The following is a 20,419-nucleotide window of genomic DNA, read 5'->3' as shown; positions in this document are numbered from 1 at the left end:
TTATCTGACAGACATTTGTGTCATTTGTTCCAGATATCTGATCTTGTAGGTTCAATAACAGAGATTTCAAATTCACGGGTAAATATCTGTACTGATGGATGCTGTAGTGGCGAACGAATGCAGCGTCAGATTTGCCCTCTGGCAAAAACTTCTAATGGTCGTTCTATCTGCTGTTAACGACCTGTTTCTTTGTACCATCGGGCACCGCTTGTCTGGTACGTAGGAGCCACCTTGTGTTGAGACGTTGCAGGTTCAAAACCCAATGGTATAGTTGTATAAGGGGCCTGCTTAACCCCAACTTGCCTTTCAAAAAAACAACAGACCTGTTTCTTTGTAGGGTCATGAGTGAGGAGGTGGATGTTCCTGGTTTTGTAAAGGGAAAACAAACAGACGCCATTAGTTTTTGTGCAAACGGAAAAGCTAAAAACAAGGAAAAATGAACAATGACTTTTTTTTATTGGGTAAAGTACATGGAAAGTACTTCCCAACGTGTGGGTCCCCCCTTGTGTCCCATCCATGTGAACCGGACATCCTTAGGCCCACACAAAAAAAAGTTGGAATTATTCAATAATGGAGTGTTTGTGCATAAGATGATGATAATTAATGCCATCCATCACAGCCAGTTTCAATGCATTATCAACAAGTTGAATGATGAAGCAGTGAACCCTGCAGGTCTTAGTTCTAATCAACATGCACCCTTTACCACCATTCAATGAATGAATGAATGAATGAAACTAGCTAGTTGGACGAACACACTTGCAGCAACAGTGAAGGCGACGTATCCAAGGGTCATGATAACTTCTAGCCATCGCCAATAGCCAACTATGATGGTGATAGCATAAGCAGCCAAATGAATGTACTGTCCGTGATCCTTTTTCTGCAGTACCACAATATTCTTAGAAAGAATTTTGATGTATACTTGTTTGATAAAGCTGTCATTGAGTTGGATCTGCCCCAAAGTCCCACAGGATTTGAACCCAAGGAACCCCTATGGACCCATGTTGGAGAGGATTTGATCTTTATACTTGTCTGATAAAGCTTGTGGTTGTTGTAACAAAAAGGGATGGGTACTAATTAACAGCACAAACCCAGTCTTTAGCTTAATTTTTTTTAACAAATCAAATGGAAATAAATGGGATTATATGCTTAACTGAGTACTACATGCAATAGTCCTTTCTAGCTGGATGGCTCGACATGACACATGAAGCTTCTTGATTAGGTTCATAATAAGTCATTTCAAAGCAAAATAGCTGTATAGATTCATAGAGAAAAAAGTCACTTCTTGGCTTCTTGGCTCAAGTGGAGCCACTTAGCACATACTAAGAGAACAAGCCATTAATGCATTATTTGGCAACATTCAATTTTTGACTATGGGTACGGACTCCTGAATTATGAATTCTTGGCATGGATGCATATTTTCTGGAGATTGAAAAATCAACTGCCTACTAATTTCCAAAATTTCATCTATACATCAAACAACTCGCTGGCTCTAGTTCAATATGATTGTCTACCTCGGTCCTCTCCATGGGTCTTATCTCTACTGACTTGAACATGCTGAACACATCCATGGGTCTATTTGGTCAACATGATATGTTCCTTTAAGTTCTAAGGAGGGAGTTTGGAACCCATGAGTTTATCATATATATATATATATATATATGGAGAATATTCTAGTCTGGCCCCAAGTTAAGTCTCAACAAAAAACATGACTGCAGGGGATTTTTGGAACCCATGAAAATACATGATATAAGGGACAATCCCTAACAAGTTGTCCTTGCTCAACATATTTAGGATGATAGATTGAGTGAAAATAGCCTTGATCATGAGATTGCAATTAAATTGTACTTACTAGCGGCTTAAGCCAGTATGTTTCCTATATATATATATATATATATATATATATATATATATATATATATATATATATATATATATATATATATATATATATATATATGTAAAATAATATTAATGAACTTGCACTGAGCATCCATCGCTCAGTGCAAGTTCGCTGCAAATAACACCTTTATCGTCGCTAAAGGTCCCTGCTGACTTTTAGCGGCGACAAAAGTCACTCCTAAAGGTCCCAGACCTTTAGCAACAACTTTTGTCGCCGTTAAAAGTCCTTTTGCGGAAACAGTACCGCTGAGCATCCATCGTGCACTCGATGAATGCTCAGCCCACGTTCGTTCCTATGCATCCCCCCCCCCCCACCCACCCACCACCACACACACACACACACACACACATATATATATATATATATATATATATATATGAAGGTACAACATTATTGAGTAGAAATTACCTTTTTAATATTTTTAGATTTTTTTCTTTTTGGATATAGATTGAACCCGACAGTAGACAATGGGTTTTTGAATTATACGATTATGATATGTAAGAAGGTTTTTCAAGGATTTCAAAAATCAATGGCTCATAATATACCAAAATTTGATGTCTTGTTTCACTTTACAATCAACTAGGTAAGCGCATGAATCACTTTCTCTTGGCCTAAGACTCTGCACTAAGGAGGTAGAATATTGTAGAAAGGGACAAAGGCGGTGTTGCTTGGCACGAATAGTTCCGGTTTAGGGAGGAACGATACTAAAGGAACTCAGACTTCCAGGTGGCATTGATTTTGAGCAGCTGTTCACCATTGGATCTTGTCAATAAAGCCCCGCAAGGTTGTCGTTATTGAGATATCATTTTCATTTTGCACTGTTTTAAGGGATTTTTGTTTAGGGCACAACCCATGCCTATTTACTAATCAATTTTACTTTAGGTATAGAGCCACTCAACTGAACATTTATAGAATTGAAAAAAAAAAACTGAGAAAGATGACATTTGTTGAATGTAAGCCACTACACGGAATTAGTGGTGTCAACGGGTCGGGTCTGGTTTGGATATGGGTGGAATCAGACTTGGACCAGTTTTTTGCGTATAGTATTGGGTCTGGATTCGGGTCTAATTGGGTCTATTATAAGAGAAACCATACCCAGACCCGAACCATACCCATTAAAGTAATATTTTTTATCATTTTTACATTGAAAAATTGCGGGTCTTAGTCAGAACTCGGGTCGGGTCTGGGTCTAATATAAAATTTCACAAACTATACCCGGGTCCATGTATTAATCGGACTTTATGGTCCAGACACAGGTCTTAATCGGGTCTTCTTATTTGTCACCATAACCGGACCCTATAGGGTTTGGTCCAGGTAAACCCGACCCTTTGACAACCCTACATAGAATGTGAGAAGCCTCTCTAGGCCTGACTAGGCTGCAGAGTCTTAGGGAAGACCCCACTTCCCCTTTCTTTGTTCCTACTTCCACTTCTTGAGCCTCTCTTGTCTGTCAGTAATTATAATACTGTCCCAAGAATTCGTCTTAGTGCTCCAACTCTTTGTCTTTAATGTTCCTAATCTCTTTTCCACCATCTCTCTTACTTTAAGGCTGGGGGTCTAAGCTCAACTCATTCAAGAAGCACGAATGAAAAGCAGCTTTTAACCCATGATTTGAGACTGAACGAAACAAATCCATTATTCTTTATTCTTTAGTGGCGGTCTTCTGATGAAAATGAAGGATAAAATGTTTGTAGTCCTGGACAGGAAACCTTTTTATCCCGACGCAGTTTCCCCTCTTTCAGAACCTTTCTAATTCATCTAGAGCCGTTCTTTCCTTCCCGGGAGGGTTTTGATCTTCGAGCAGATTAAAAAAATCATGGTTTTACATCAAAAAAATGTAATATAAAGTTTGATCTTTGCAGACAAAAGTGCTGAACGCATCTATGTAGTTTTCGAGTTGATAGAGCTTGCACCTCTAGTTTCATATATATATATATATATATATATATATATATATATATATATATATATATATATATATATATATATATATATATATATGTGTGTGTGTGTGTGTGTGTGTGTGTGTGTGTCACTGTGAGTGGTAGCTGCACAACCCTTAGGTGGTCCGCAGATACCGGGGATGTGTGTGGCCGTGCCGCGTGATGGATGACCATAGTTGAAAAATGCAAAAAAGGGGCGAAAACATGAATTTGTGCATCAGGTCCTTACGTGGGCGTTTAGCAGCGGTTTCAACTCCACTAAAGGTCACAGCGGAACTGGGAAGACAGGTTTTTATCTTTTTTTTGTGCTTTTTGGGATCTGGCCATCTATCATGCCCGTGATGGATGGAATGTTGCTGTGCACTTAAGGATTGCCCAGCTACCACTTTTTCATATATATATATATATATATATATATATATATATATATATATATATATATATATATATATAAAGTAATGGATCTGTGTTAAACCCATTTGGTGCTAAACCGCATGCTAAATGGGTTTTTTGGGCTTATTTTATTTTATTTTTAAATTCTGAGCATACAGATGTGATCTATGTACTTAATTTTAGAGGGATCAGCTCTTGAAGCGTTTGATTCCAAAACATTGGTGGGTTTTTATAAAGTTAGAAAAATCATCGGTCTAAAATCTTTGTAAAATTTTGAGGCTCCAAACGTCATTTTTTTCATCGAAAACACATGATCCAGGTGTGGATTCTTAGTAAATCGACCATGCCCAACACATTTATGGGGCCGGAACCACATAAAAAGCATCGGAGAAGCCCAAAAAACCCATTTAGCTTCAAATTGGTTTAGCACACACATTTTCCTATATATATATATATATATATATATATATATATAGAGAGAGAGAGAGAGAGAGAGAGAGAGAGTTAACTCCAAATGTCCAGAGTCAATTTGGATTTGAATTACTTTCACTTGGACAAGGACCTTGACAAGCTAAATATACCGAATGATGTGAAGGGGTTTCTTGTCCACAAGAAACGAGCCACAAGAGGTATTACTACAGAAACCTCATTCTTTTCCTCAATATCAATCTTTAAAAGCCTTTACCAAAAATACCATCCTTCCATAGATATCAAAGTAAGGTTCATTTATGCCTTTCACTTTTATTAATGTAAAGTAGAAAACAGTTTTTTCCCGGAATCAAAGTAAACTATATATTGAATGGCCCATCAATATCGTATCACTTGTTTGTCTTAACATTGGATTTGATTGTACAAATTCATTGCCCTTTTAGCTACCCTATTTATTGTTACGGGAATTTCATTTAGAACCCATCTTTTGCTTCATATTCCCAAAAGACTCTCTTCTTTTTAAAAAAAAAATTCAGTACCCAAATTTTCACTGGTTAAAGGCAAGTTAAATACATAAGCTTATCTTGCATGGTTCAATTGGGTTTGCAAGTGCCACTGCTAAACCCTTTTTGCATGCTTGAAATTTAAAAATTGATCTTTCAAGTTCATAAATAACAAGAACCCCACTTAGATGCACTGTTTAATCAAATCTCACTTTGCCTCAAGTTTAAACATTTAAGAAACATCACTTTATGCCATTCTTCTAAAAATTAAGTTGCCAATTGGATCGTTTTTTGGCATAACTACTAAAATGTCATAAAACTAAAATGAGCATATTGCCGAATTTAATAATTATTACACAAAATATTAAAATATAATAAGATTGGGAATCCTATTTTAACTATGTCACACTTTAATAATTTATAAAATCAGCTGGTGAAAAGTAAATTCTTTTTGCACCTTTGACGAGGCGTACTTCTGTGTTTGGGGCAGAACACTAGGCCCCCCTCTTTTAATAGGGGCCCCCCTTTTTATATATGGGACAGCCACTACATGGTTTCCCCTGGTTGGGCAGAACACTTTATAAAGCGTTCTGCCTCGAACACCGGATCTGCTTCCACCTTTTACAGTTCATATGTCCTTAGTATCATAATTAAAGGCGTAGGCCAAAAGAAAGCCACTTAGGTTGGTCATCAAAACTAGTTAATTAGAAGTCTCTTTACGTTGAAAAAGCAGAAAGTATGTTGCTCCCTGGTAGCTCATCAATAGTATTCCCATGCATTGGGAACTAATAATAAAAAGTAAAGGGGTAAGGAGAGGTCAAGTATGAAGATAATAGTAGCCTTTCTGAAACTTCAAGATAATGCTAAAATTTTTATGAACTAAGCCTAAAAGCACTAACTTGAAAGCTGTGATCAACAGTAGAACCAGAGGCCGAGCCAGAAACCCAAATTGGGATGGGCACAAATGTGTGTTTGTGTACGTGCTTGTGCGCATATATATATATATATATATATATATATATATATATATATATATATATATATATATATATATATATATATATATATATATATAGAGAGAGAGAGAGAGAGAGAGAGAGAGAGAGCCGAAAGAAGATCAACAAAATGTTGAACCCATGAACCGAACAAAATAGAAAACAAAACTAAAATATAGAAAAAACAAAAGCTAAAGAAAAAGAAACTACAGATATCTCAACTAGGATCCGCTGGGTTAGAAGAAACCACCGTTGAGTGAACATTGTTCAGATGAAAGGAGAGGTCTCTAAGATGCATACGTAAAATCACATATACGTCAACCATGATTTTATGAACAAGATGATTAAGGATGACCAGAATTTGACAGAAAGTAGCATCATTGAATGCCATCCAAACAAACCACCAAGTAGTAAGCAACCATGTCTTCCAGATCAGTCTCCACCGCTTGCATCGTCTAATTTCAATAGGGCCCAGGAGCAGATCAAGCGCAAAAGACTCCTCTTTGACAATTACGTTCGGAGATCTCCACGTCCTATTAAATAGGGTCACAAAGATTGGGCAGGACCAAAATAAATGAAAAGTAGTTTCTTCAACAGCTTGACACAACACACACCAACTTGAAAACTGAAAGCCCAACTTCTTTAAATAACTGTGAGTCTGAACCCTATCATGCAAAATTAACCAAGCCAAGACCCGAGATCTTGGAGAAGGGCCCTTACCCCATAACGCACACTTAGAAAACCAATCTGCCCCTGGGGGGGAGCAACGATCTATACACTTTGTGGGTGTGGAATGCACCATTTGGTGCAAGCGCCACATTAGAGAGAGAGAGAGAGAGAGAGAGAGAGAGAGAGAGAGAGAGAGAGAGAGAGAGAGAGACCCAAACCCCCTTATTTGGGATTTCAGGGTCAAGGTTTTCTCCTTTATCCCTTTCAAGTGATTGGAAAAGAAAGAAATGGTTGATTTACTACTCTTTTATATTGCAATGATTGTAGAGTCAAATACTTCACATTTTTGCAGGCAATTTCGTGATGAAGGATAAGTTTATGAGTTTTGAATAAAAGCTTTACATCTTTGCTTGTCCTTTATAACATTCACCGATACTAGTTTGTAGTGCCAATAAACATTGTCTTTATTGGTGCTAAATTCACACCAATAAAAATATCTTTACTAGTACTAATATCGTGCCAATAAAGTGATTTTCTCGCATTTTTTTTTGCTAGCAAATCATTTTTTGGCACAATTTTCATGCCAGTAAAGCTCACTTTTCTAGCACATTTTGTGCCAAAAAACATCACTTCACTGGTTCGATTTTTGCATTAGTAAACATCACTTTTTGGTGCATTTTAACACCAACAAGTGATGTTTTCTGGCAAGATTTTTGCTCTAGTAAAGCTTACTTTTTTGGCACATTTTTTGTGCTAGTGAAAATGCATCACAAAAGTTATTTCTTCTGGTGTAATTTTTATGCCATTAATTCTAATAATTTTTTTTCATTTTCTCATTCATTCATTGAATACAAAAAATGCTTACATATTCATTCATTCATGAACCAGATCATTCATTGACTAAAAAACCTATCTATATATTCATTCATTTATCCAATCATTTAATATTCATACATACACTATATCTTTTCCTTCAGCCCTCCATAACTCTAACATTCACAATTGAAACCCTATAAAAAGGCACATGTAAAGTAATTATAAAAACACTACTATATATATATATATATTCTTTCAAACCTTCATAACTATATACTTCATAACTTTAACATTTATAGTTGAAACCCTGCAAAAAATATAACATGCAAAGCATTCATACACACACTACTATACTACTATAGCTCTTCCTTCATCCCTTCATAACTATATCCTCTATAAATTCAACATTCAAAATTGAAACCCTACAAGAAACATATGTAAAATATTTATATAGACTGTTATATTTATTCTTTCAACCCTTCATAGTTACATCCCCCTTAACCCCAACATTCACAATCGAAACCCTGCAAGAAATACATGCAAAGCATTCACAGGTACATTACTATATCTCTTCCTTCAACTCTCTATAACTACATCCTCCATAACTCCAATATTTATAATTAAAGCTTTACCAGAAATATAACATGCAAAACATTCATACACACACTACTATATCTTTTTTTTCAACCCTCCATAACTATATTCTTCATAACTCCAACATTTACCATTAAAGTCCTGCAATAAACATAATATGTAAAGCATTCATACACACACAATTGTATTTCTTCATAATTACATTCTCCATAACTCCAACATACACAAATATAACATTCACATAACATTTAAAGCATGCTGGATAAGGAGATAGTCTTAAAGGTCGAATCAATATGAAAAATTTTATATATATATATAAAATATCAAATAACAAGCAAGTTTCATTTTAAGTATATATATATATATACAATTTCAAAGTTCATAAATTGCATAAAGAGACAATTTAAGAACTTGAGGTGTGCCACACTTGTATACTTGGCTACAATTAAATATAGATAAAAGAATTACAGACACACACACACACACATAACACACACACACACACACACATATATATATAACCTAAAGTTTTATATATCAATATCCACCACTGATGAGAAGAGATATAAGGTGAACATGCTACCATGCACTCTTTAAGTGTACTATACTGCTTGAAGATCTTCTTATGAAGGTAATTGTCGTTTCTTTAAGTTGTTGCATATTGCTTCAAAACACAAGCTTTCAAATTCTCAATAACATCAAACATTTCCTCCAATAACAATATATATTACTTATAATTCAATGAATAAATGCTAATTTTTAAGAAAATTATATTATATAAATAATATATATATATACCAGTATTAAAGTCCAAGCATACTTCTTATAAGAATCTGGTAATGCATATCAGGAAGTAAAATATAAAGGTGTGTGGTCACGATCTTGTGCCAACATTTCTATTAAGCAACTTAGGCGCAATGCCTCTTTCCCTATGGGTTGGCCATCTGTATCAATGTCAACCTTATGCTTTTATCCTTGGTGAAAGCCTATAGTAGGTAAAACATTGATAAGACATGCATTAATAATTTGTTAGTTATCATCAACAATATTACATTGTCATTATAAGAACAAATAAATGATGAGTCAACCAACATATATGATTTCTGCATCAATGGTTACGATGATACTCGTCTAGAGAGAATCTATTGAAATTTTTATGAGTTAACAATATTTATGATATAATTAACATTCAAAATATTCATGCATTAACTAAATATATTATAAGATTATGGATTACAATGAAAACACACACACACACACACACACACATATATATATATATATATTATGAGTAGATATCACAAACAAATAAAAACCTACCATTACCATGTAAACATTCTTTTATAGGTGTATTGATTGAGCTTTTAATGTTTGTTTTAGAGATATCTGTCATAATTCAATCTATATCAATATCGCCATTTACACTTTGGATAACTTTAATAACATGTGGTTCACTTTCCCGATATGGTTTCAGCTCATCATCATTCATGTCATGCAATTCACTTACCTGTTTGTTGCATATATCAAATAAATCTCGATGTTTAGTTCTAATGATAATTTGCCAATTTGTAGCAGTAAGATCTTGGACATAAAAGACTTGCTCTACTTGAAATGTAAACACATATGGTTCGTCCTCCATACAAAAGTTCATGTTGACAAGTGTGAACCCAAATTTATTTTTCTTTATGTCCTTTTTACGGGGGTTGAGGACATCATACCATCACACTTGAATAGAATAAATCTTATATCTCCATGATATTCAACTTCAATAATGCCAGTAACATATACATAATAAATGACATCACCAACTGTCAAGTTTCTATCTTTTGCACTTGAATAACTTGAAGTTTGGGCACTGACAACAACACTACTATGTTGAGACTTATTTCTTTCTTTGTTTTATTTCGTATGAACCTGAAACTCATTTATTTTAAAACCTATATATCTCTTTGCAACCTTTCAAAGATACTGCACAAGCCATACTAACTCTTGCTGAAGTTGATCGCTAGTAACTTCTTCACGTAGTTAATGAATCTATTACATTATAAAAGCGATTAAACATGTCATTACATGAATATATTAACAAAAAATGCATTAGAGAACAAGACAATAGTTTATTACATGGTCTTGAAATCATATTTGAAAGTTCACCTTATAGATGATCTCAAGTTCACGTTTACCTTAGGAGCGCTATATTATGTGTTGCTTATACGTCCAAAATTTTGTCTAAACGTTAGGAACCTATTTTAAAAATTTATAAAAAATAATTAAATATAAAAAGAATCATAATCTTATTGAAGATACAATAGTATAGAATCATGATTGAATATAATGTAAGTTTAAATTTGTTGTCATGTTAAGGGAGAAAGATCAAATAATTCACTTGCGCTTAATGTACGACCCTTTTAAAATATTGAATTAGTGCCAGCTACAACACCAACATCTTAATCATAATTTCTTTATGGCCTAATAAACCATGTCTTCACACCTTGTAAATACCTGATGCAAAATGTTAAACTTTCTTCAACCAAGTATCCCTCAATGATAGAACCTTCTGGCTAACTTATATTGCGCACATATGCTTTCAACATACATAAGTACCTGAAATATATATACATTGATTGTAATCAATGATAATGTAAAATTAATTAATGAATCACAATAATGTTGCATTTACAAAGTATTGTTTTCTATACCTTTCGATGGGATACATCTATCGGTATTGAACTGGCCTACCTAACTTAACTTCTTGTACTAGATGCACTGATAAATGCACAATGATATAAAAAATGAGATAAAAAAAGTCTTCTCTAGATTATGCAATATCAAAACAACATGCTCTTCTAGTTGTTGTAGCTCATCCTCGTTCACAACCTTTGAGCAGAGTTCCTTGAAAAACTCACAATGCTTGATAAGCACTACACTGACCTTCTTTGATAATGTCCTTCTTAGTGCCAAAGAAAGAAATTGATGCATTAACACATGATAGTCATGACTCTTGAGGCTTGAAATCTTATACTCTTTTATGCATACACATTGAGACATGTTTGTTGAATAGTCATATGAAACTTTTATATTCTTCAACACTTTGTAAAATGTAATCTTGTACCTCTTCAACACTGGAAAAACATGCAACATGCATGAAAACTCTAGTAGGATCAACATGCCTTCGTGGATGGAGTGCATGTCTTATATTCATTGCCTACAAATCGAGTCTAGTATTGAGATGATATTTTGACTTCTTATCTATGTTCAATAACATTCCAATGATGTTGTTCTTCTCGATGTGCATGACATCCAAGTTATAATGAAGCAAATTATGTTCTTAATAAGGCAACTAAAAACAATGCTCTTCTTCTTCAAGTTCCAAGGGAGAGTAAGTTTAGTAGCAGCAGAGATATGTATATATGCTAGTTCTTGCATCATGTTTGTGCCTGAAAGAGGAGTTGGACCTATATTTATTTCTGTTGCGTCGTCGAATGTGTGTTTATCCTGCTGATATCTATGATCCATGGGCAAGAACCTACGATGCCCCATATAACACATTTTCTTATTTTTTAGCCACATAGAATACATGTCCTCATAACATATTGGGCATGCTAACTTTTCTATTGTACTCCATCTCCTGATAGATCAACATAAGGAAGAAAATTATTGATGGTCTACATTAAAGCTATATGCATATGAAAGTACCTGTTATTTGAAGCATCATAGGTGCATACGCCATCAACCCACAATGTCTTCAACTCCTCAATAAGAGCTTGCAAAAACAAATCAATGTCATTCCTAAGAGAGTTTAATCCAAAAATAAGCGAAGACAACATAATGTAAGATTATTTCATATATATTCATGAAGGCAAGTTGTATGTAATGACAACGACTGACCATATGTTGTGAGTGGTACTCAAAGTTTTATAGGGATTGAAACCATCACTTGTTAATCTCAGTCTGATATTACAACTGTCAACTACAAATGATGAATGAGCAAAATCAAAAGATTTTTACATATATGAGTCTGCTAGATGCCTTAAACTGTCACCTTTAACACGATCTTCATCATGCCATTTCATTTGGGAAGTAGTCTTTATTGACATAAACAACCTCTGTAGCCTTGAAATCAAAGGAAAATACTGTAAAATCTTCGCAAATACATTGGTAACTTTCTTGCAATGTGTCTCATCACTTTTACTCTCTTTTTATCTCGAAGTTCTACAATATATACATTTATATTTTTCTTTGTCCTCTTTCGAATATAACATGCAATGTTTGGGATATGCATCTATTTTTTTTGTAAATCTTGGGTTTTCAATGTTTTTCTTCATCCTTTTAATAATTCTTAGATAATTATACACCAGCAGGAAAAACTTCATTTAATATCTCCAACAACATATCAAAGGACTTATTACTCAATCCGTTTATGTATTTTAGATAGAACAAACACATAATAAATGATAGTTTTGTAAACTTCGAACATCAATGATATAATTCTTGTGCATTATCATGTAGCAACCTATAATATGCATTACCCTCTGAACTTTCAATAGCAGCTAAGTCATCTACATGATCATTGACTATTGGATTTGGATGTACTCGAAATGCATCCGCTATCAACTTGTCTATATCGTCTAGCATTTCAGCTGACAAATCACTTGCTCGTGGTCTCATGATAGGTTCACCATGAAAACACAAGTTCACATAGCTTCTTAAAAATCTGTTACACATTATATGATCGAACATATCTTGCACTAGCTGCCATAAGAGGTTGACACATGTTCGACATAGGCACTTGATCTTTTCTTGACACACTATATTATTGTGTCAAATAACTTCTAAGAAATTTTTAACTCCTTTCAAATATCAATTAAAGTCGCTCCTATGAAATGAAGGTTATCGAAGACATGTCATCATCAACCATTTCATCCAAATTCAGTATTAACTTGCATATAAAGCAACTAAAAAAAATACTTAAAATTACCTTCCAATTTGGATCCAACTTTTGTCATCCATAACGTCTGCACACTTCTTCAAATATGCGCAAGTTCAAAGATTATTGCCTAACTAGATATTACATATGAAATATTAAACTATTATATATATGTATTCACTAAATTTAGATCCAACTTCTATCATCCATAGCATGCATTCACTAAAATCTAAATCATATATGAGAAAAAAATATATTTAACATGTATTCAATAAATAAATCATAAAATAGGTAATTAAAATGTAAAATTGGCTAAAATCTAAATCATATATAAAAAAATATATTTAGCATGTATAATAAATAAATCATAAAATAGGTAATTAAAATATAAAACCCCTACAATCTAAATTATATATGAGAAAAATACATTTAACATGCATTTAATAAATAAATAAATAGATAATTAAAATATAAAACCCCTAAAATCTAAATCATGTATGAGAAAAATATATATTAGCATGCATTCAATAAATAAATCATAAAATAGGTAATTAAAATATAAAACTCTTAAAATCTAAATCTTATATGAGAAAAAAATATATTTAACATTCATTCAATAAATAAATTATAAAATAGACAATTAAAATTTTAAACTCCTAAAATCTACATCATATAGGAGAAAAAATACATCTAACATGCATTCAATAAATAAACTATAAAATAGGTAATTAAAATATAAAACCCCTAAAATTTAAATTATATATGAAAAAAAATATATTTAGCATACATCTAATAAATAAATTATAAAATAGGTTATTAAAATAAAACCCCTAAAATCAAAATCGTATATAAGAAAAAAATATATTTAGCTTGCATTCAATAAAGAAATCATAAAATAGGCAATTAAAATGTAAACCCCATAAAATCTAAATCATATATGAGAAAAAATAAATTTAACATGCATTCAATAAATAAATCATAAAATAGGCAATTAAAATATAAAACCTCTAAAATCTAAATCATATATGAAAAAAATATTTAGCATGCATTCAATAAATAAATTTAAAATTAAGCAATTAAAATACACAAAACCTAAAATTAATAAAAAAAATTTATCTTGAGGGGGTTGTCGGTGTACACAACGTCGGAGACAGAGAGGGGAAAAGAGAGAGAAAAGGCATCAAAGAGGGGGTGAGGGCAAGGAGAGAGAGAGGTCACGTCTCTCGAGCCTTCCTTTTTATTTTTTTAACATAAGTTATTACTGACATAAATTTTTTTGTGTGTGCCAATAAGGGAGTTTATTTCGCTAGCGAATGCATATTTCACACCAGCAATAACATTATACTGTCACTGACTAATGTCGTTACAATATAACATACATATTTACTAGCGCAAACCTATTTTGTGCTAGTAAATAGTCATGTTAAAGGTGTTATATTGACACAATGTATGTTGCACCAATATAACGCACCTCTTGACTGGCATGAGCATATTTCATGCTAGTAAACATGATTAATTACTAGCACTACATAGGAGGCACATTAGTAAAATGTAATTTTTTGTAGTGTTATGAAAGAAAACACCTATGTTGAAATCAAACATACACATGAAACACATCAATATAGTCTAAAAAATAGGGGCATTTGATTTGCCCTCGATTTTATATCCAAAAGTCTGATTTAACATGGAGCCTAGCCAGCATATTTCATGCTAGTAAACATGACTCTACAAACAAGGGATTTTTGACCATGGTTCTGGGAATAGGCAGAACCACATATTTGCCAAGGTGGGTAAGTGTCCACCTTTACCTGAATGTTGTGCCCTCCCCCCTCCCCCAAACTCTCTCTCTGTATATATATATATATATATATATATATATATATATATATATACACAGAGATTTTTCCCTACCCTAATTTGGATTTCCGGCTCCGCCTTTAGTTTTGGGATCGTCAAAACTTCCTAAAATAAATGGATCTCAGGGCGAACAAATCTGCTTATTTGAGATTTGAGGCAATCAAACACATGAAAAAAACCCCAAAAGAAAAGGGAAATAAGAAGGAACAGGAAGATCTTCTTCCATATAAAGGAGATATTCTTTTTAATTAGTGTCGGCCCACTTATTGCTGTTATATCAATGCTTCAAAGTTATTCAGTAATTCCTTTTGGACATCACTTCGTTCTAATCGATCTCCGTATATGTATTTCTCTATGAATCTGTCTACCTGCAAATACATTTCATTGCATTTAACTCAAATATCATCCTTAGACTCGGTCCACTTCACTAGTTGCCCAGTTTTTTGAACAAATGCAAGAAAATGAGAAAAGAAAAAGGAGGAAAACAAGAATGAGAGAGGATAAGTTTCAGTCATTATCTATATATGCACTCGATAGAATTATTCTTGGTGAGTGGGACTTGCTTTTAATATGAAGCTTCATTGGGGTCCACCAACTAGAGAACACCACAGTAAGAACCAACTGCACTGGTCGCCCGCATGTCCAGAGGAGTGGTTGTGAAGGTGTTGAGAAGAAGGCACCGGATCAAACACCGCTGGCGCACGAGTATGTCCATAGCTTTTGATGGTGGCCACGTAAGGCAAGGTGGTCATACGCCCTCACATGGGTTTGCCTCGCTGGAGGCGGGTCCATTAAGTGGCTTGGTTCTCAGCGTGGGTTCCATATCAAAAAATAAAAACCAACTGCGCAACATACTGTAGAAATACCATTCCATTATACATATACCATACCGGGACACAGTGCCCCTAGAAAATAAATTATGACACTTTGGGCGAGTGACCAAAAAGGCCTAGAGAAGGGTGGAAAAGAAAAATCTTTTATGAGCATTCATTCTCTCCTGCTCTATTTATACCATAGTGGCACCCTTGATGGTCATCAATTTTCAATCATGGAAGGGTTTGTATTTGAATCACAAAGTTTGCCTGACACTTCAGCCTTCAAGCCCTGCTCCCCTTTCACAGAAATGGAGTTCATCAATCAGTACAAAGAGCTACAAGAGATCATCATGGATGACTCAATTATGAACATGGTTAGCTTTATAAACCAGGATGATGGACCCTTCAAGATCTTGGCAGACAGTAACCTTGGTTGCACCAACTCTTTGATGAATTCTACCTCGATCAGCGATGCAGGTAATGGTTGTCAAGAAGCCAATTCAGAAAAGAGGAAGAGAAAGATGATGTTGGTGTCTGGAAGCAGTTCTGAACTTTCGTTTGAGGAGAAATCTCCTTCAAAAAATGTAAGTTTTTCCTTTTGTTATTCAATTTTTAAAAATTTTATAGTTTTTATTTTTTGTCCTTGAAAAATTTGGTTATGACAGGATCAGCACCAAGAATCGCCAATGTGTGATGGGCTTCCATCTATTGCACTACTGTGATATTATAGCATGTGCAGTCCATGTGCCATATTCTGAATTTTGCCCTTTCCTGACTTTGAGCAAGTTTTTGAGGCACTTTTTCTGAATTAAGATTCTAATTGAGGATGAACCATGTTAAACTTGATAGTTGATGTAATTAGTTCAATCGGTACCTTTTGAATAGACTGTTCAAAACATACCTTCCGAATACTCAGAGTTCTTTTTTTTTTCTGAAAAAAAGGAGAATTACTCCATCCTTATGCCTTTATTCGTTTGAAGTATTCATATGTTTTTAGGCAAATATTTGCAGAATTCAGGAGGAGGGAAAAGACGGAAGCACAGAGATGATGGGAAGAATCTGTCCAATGGTGTCGAGGCTGGGAAATCAAAAGAAGTTATCCATGTCAGAGCTAAGAGGGGCCAAGCTACAGACAACCACAGTCTTGCAGAAAGGGTACCACACAAAAACCCCTTGGATCTTTTGAGCAATAATTCAAATTTCCACTTACATAACTATAGCTATAGTCAAGAATTAATAAGCCCAAAATAATAAGAAATGCAGAAAAATATCGGAAATAAGTGGCATATCAATTAAGGATGACACCAATTAAATCCTACATCTTTTTTCAGGTAAGAAGAGAAAAAATCAATGAAAGAATGAGGTGCTTACAAGACCTTGTCCCAGGATGCTACAAGGTAAGAATTTACATTTTGCCATTTAATAGTGAATGCAACTTTTCCTTTAAACCTTGTCTGCTTCTGTATATTCTTCTATAGTCACAGTCAAGATGCTAAACCAAAGAGTAATTGTGCTGCCTCTTAGTATTACCACAGAGGGGAACATAATCTCATTCACCAAGTGTATCTCAGTAAAAGGAAATTTGGAAGCACTCTTTTGCAATATTAATGGTTATGGTATGGGTGCTGATGCTCATTTTCTTCTTGTCAGACAATGGGTATGGCAGTCATGTTAGATGAGATAATCAACTACGTGCAGTCATTGCAAAACCAGGTAGAGGTATGAAAAGGACTAAACATCCTTTTGTGCAAAGCTAAAAGAGTATTTTGAGGCATTATTTTGATTTGCTATTCCTTTTCTTTGGCCTTTAGTTTCTATCAATGAAATTATCAGCGGCAAGCTCTTTCTATGACTTCGACAAGAACATTGGAGCTAATGAAATGCATCAGGTGAGCAATCAAAGCACAAGAATAAATTGTATCAGTCTCATGTTTAGTTACCTTCGTTGATTGCCATGCATCCATTTTCATATGGGTGCTGCTCAGAGGAGTCTGTCCACATGAGGCCCATTTGAAGTTGAATGCAACGTTGTCAGTATCGGTGCAAATCGGCCTGAATCGGCTGATTCACGCCCAGAAATCGATACAGTACAAGGCTGATTCAGCATATTTTATAAAAATTTCAAAAATTGGTTAAAAATTGTTTAATAATCTTTAATATTTTAAATATTATCTTAATATTTTGTGACACGTGATATTTTCTGGTTGAAAGTTGGCCGATTCAGTTACCAATCCGAATCTTCTGATTCACCTGAATCATTTTCAAAACGGTTCAAGGCCCGATACGATATTGAAAACATTGGTTGGATGCCATGAAATTGAGTATGGGCACTAATTGACACGTGTCACACCATACGTCATTTCTTTTTCTTTTGACACTGAATAGCTAAAATAATTCGTAACAAAAACAAAATAATATCTAGTGATTAGACATTTAATTAAGCTTCAAAGAAGGGCTAAATTAATTTCATTTTGTTTGATTTCATAAACTTCAAATCCATGAGTTGGCGCATGATGATTTAGACAAGGAAACTTCCACTGAGAAAATATTTTTATTTAGGGAAATACACTGATGCTAAAGAAAAAGAGAACAAAAGGGCACTTTAAAAGTTGCAAACTAATGCAAAAAATATTTTATATTTCATATTACTTAATAGTGCCTTGTGATTGGCACTCAAAGCAATCTTAAAGGCTTTTGCTGCACATAGGTATCAAAATGTCCATACTATTAAAAAGTCATTGGATCACCCTTTATTTGATGTAGCCAATACCAATTGACTTTACTCAATAAATGTAATAGCCTTTTTGTTTTTGTGTGGCAAAAAAAGCACTTAAGAACGAAATTATGAGTTAGATTTATTAGCATATGACATTTATTAGAAAGTAAATATCAAAGGTAAAAAAGTCTCAAATCATACGATTTCATTTCTCTCATGATACAGTGCAAAATGAAAGTGCATTGCACAGGATTATAATGACTTCAGCTCATTAATGCAGGCTAGAATTGGCTGGGACATTCGGGACCACATGGTGGCAATAAATGAATGTGGGGGGCTCCTGAACTTCAACTCAACATTCCCACATTGAACGCAAACTTGGCTCTCTCTCTCTCTCTCTCTCTCTCTCTCTCTCTCTCTCTCTCTCTCTCTCTCTCTCTCTCTCTTTTTGCTACACCCATCTGTATGCTTACAACAGTGATAACCTGTATCTCACAACATAAGAGTGGATTTTCAATAGGTATATTCTTGCAAATGATAAATAACTGATAGCATCCCTCTTTGATAATGCTTAGCACATTGACTTGAATGAATTTCAATAGGGATGACAGTGGACCGGGGGCGGAGGATAAGGTCTCCACCCTCACACCATCTCAAAATTCTGCCCTCCATCCTCGCATGGGTTTTGATTTTAACCTCCATCCCCAGTCCAAACGGGGCGAGGTGGGGCGGGCCCCTGTTTTCCCTTAGTCCACTGTCACCTTAAAGAAAATTTTAGCATTTTATTAATGTGTGTGTGTGTGTGTGGGGGGGGGGGGGGGGGGGGGGAAGGATAGGGCAAGGTGGGGTGGGGGAAAACGTAAGTCAATCCCCGCACAAGTTTTGATTTTAACCTCCATCCCTACCTCCATCCTCGTTTTATGTCCTCCATCCTCGGTCCAAATGGGGCGGGGCCCCATTTTCCTCTGGTCCACAACCATCCCTAAATTTCAAACATGTAAAAGCCCTTTGTAAAACTTTTTTTGTAAAAAAAAAAAATTATTCCCCAAATATATACAATAAAAGTTTTATTTAGAATAAATCAAATTTTAGCATGCCAAGATCTAATAATATGAGAAATAAGTTTTACATTAATCTTAGGAATTATTTAAAAAGAGTAAGTTGCACCTTTTTCATTTCCTTTTTTTCCCCATGATCAGCCAAGTGGTTGCCTTCAATAGAAAAAGAAAGGCAAAGAATATAAATTCTATAATAAACATATATAGAATAAACAATAATTCTTCATGAACTTTTAACTCTATTAATTAAATATGCTACCAAAGTCCTTGCATGATCAGGGGCCAAAATCCAACATTTGAAAACAAAAGATTTTATTTTGAGAATATTTATTTGATGACCCACATTTTCTCAAAACATTGCGAGATCCTATTTGGTACAAGGGCAGACCGTTTCTCCCTAAGCAAGGAGGGATAATCCAACCAAGGCTGAGAGTTTCCAAAAAAAATTGACCTTTAGAAGCCTCCTTGAGCACCTGTATAAGGCTATGATCAAACCAAAAAGGCTAGTGTATGCAACTTAGTGAGTAGTGAGTAGGAAAAGTACATTACAGGAAAAGAACAAGAGAATAAAGAAAGAAAATACTTGGGCTTCAAGAAGCCCTAGCCCTCGCTTGTTGAATCGACAAAACCTCCACAGTCTACCCCAATCCAAAAATCCAGCAAAGCTTTAACTATTTGATCAAATATACTACGTGGAAGGCCACTTAGGACAAACCACTCTACTAAGCTAGGAAAATGAATCCCTAAGCTATAGTAGTATGCTTAGCATTTTTTTATATTAGAATGTGAGAAAATTCTAAGCAAAAA

The 20,419-nt window shown here is 34.4% G+C and overlaps 1 protein-coding gene across 1 annotated transcript; it reads left to right on the top strand.

The window, feature by feature from the left end:
• The first annotated feature begins 16,146 nt into the window (after positions 1–16,146).
• On the top strand, positions 16,147–18,924 carry LOC149834192 (transcription factor bHLH75-like). The gene is made up of 6 exons (XM_090009302.1): positions 16,147–16,315; positions 16,836–16,993; positions 17,170–17,235; positions 17,489–17,557; positions 17,650–17,727; positions 18,835–18,924. The coding sequence occupies exons 1-6, from the start codon at positions 16,147–16,149 to the stop codon at positions 18,922–18,924; spliced, it is 630 nt and encodes a 209-aa protein (XP_089865428.1).
• The last annotated feature ends 1,495 nt before the right edge of the window (positions 18,925–20,419 follow it).

Source organism: Nuphar pumila, chromosome 6 (assembly GCF_984573655.1).
Source record: "Nuphar pumila chromosome 6, dmNupPumi1.hap1.1, whole genome shotgun sequence".
Taxonomy (NCBI): domain Eukaryota; kingdom Viridiplantae; phylum Streptophyta; class Magnoliopsida; order Nymphaeales; family Nymphaeaceae; genus Nuphar; species Nuphar pumila.
The sequence above is the reverse complement of the archived record's forward strand: the minus strand, read 5'-3'. Positions and strand labels throughout refer to the sequence as shown.

Coding starts and splice junctions, on each gene's coding strand:
- LOC149834192 (XM_090009302.1), top strand. CDS start 16,147: ATGGAGTTCATCAATCAGTACAAAGAGCTACAAGAGATCATCATGGAT. Junction 16,316..16,835: donor TACCTCGATCAGCGATGCAG/GTAATGGTTGTC, acceptor ATATGTTTTTAG/GCAAATATTTGCAGAATTCA. Junction 17,558..17,649: donor CATTGCAAAACCAGGTAGAG/GTATGAAAAGGA, acceptor TTTGGCCTTTAG/TTTCTATCAATGAAATTATC.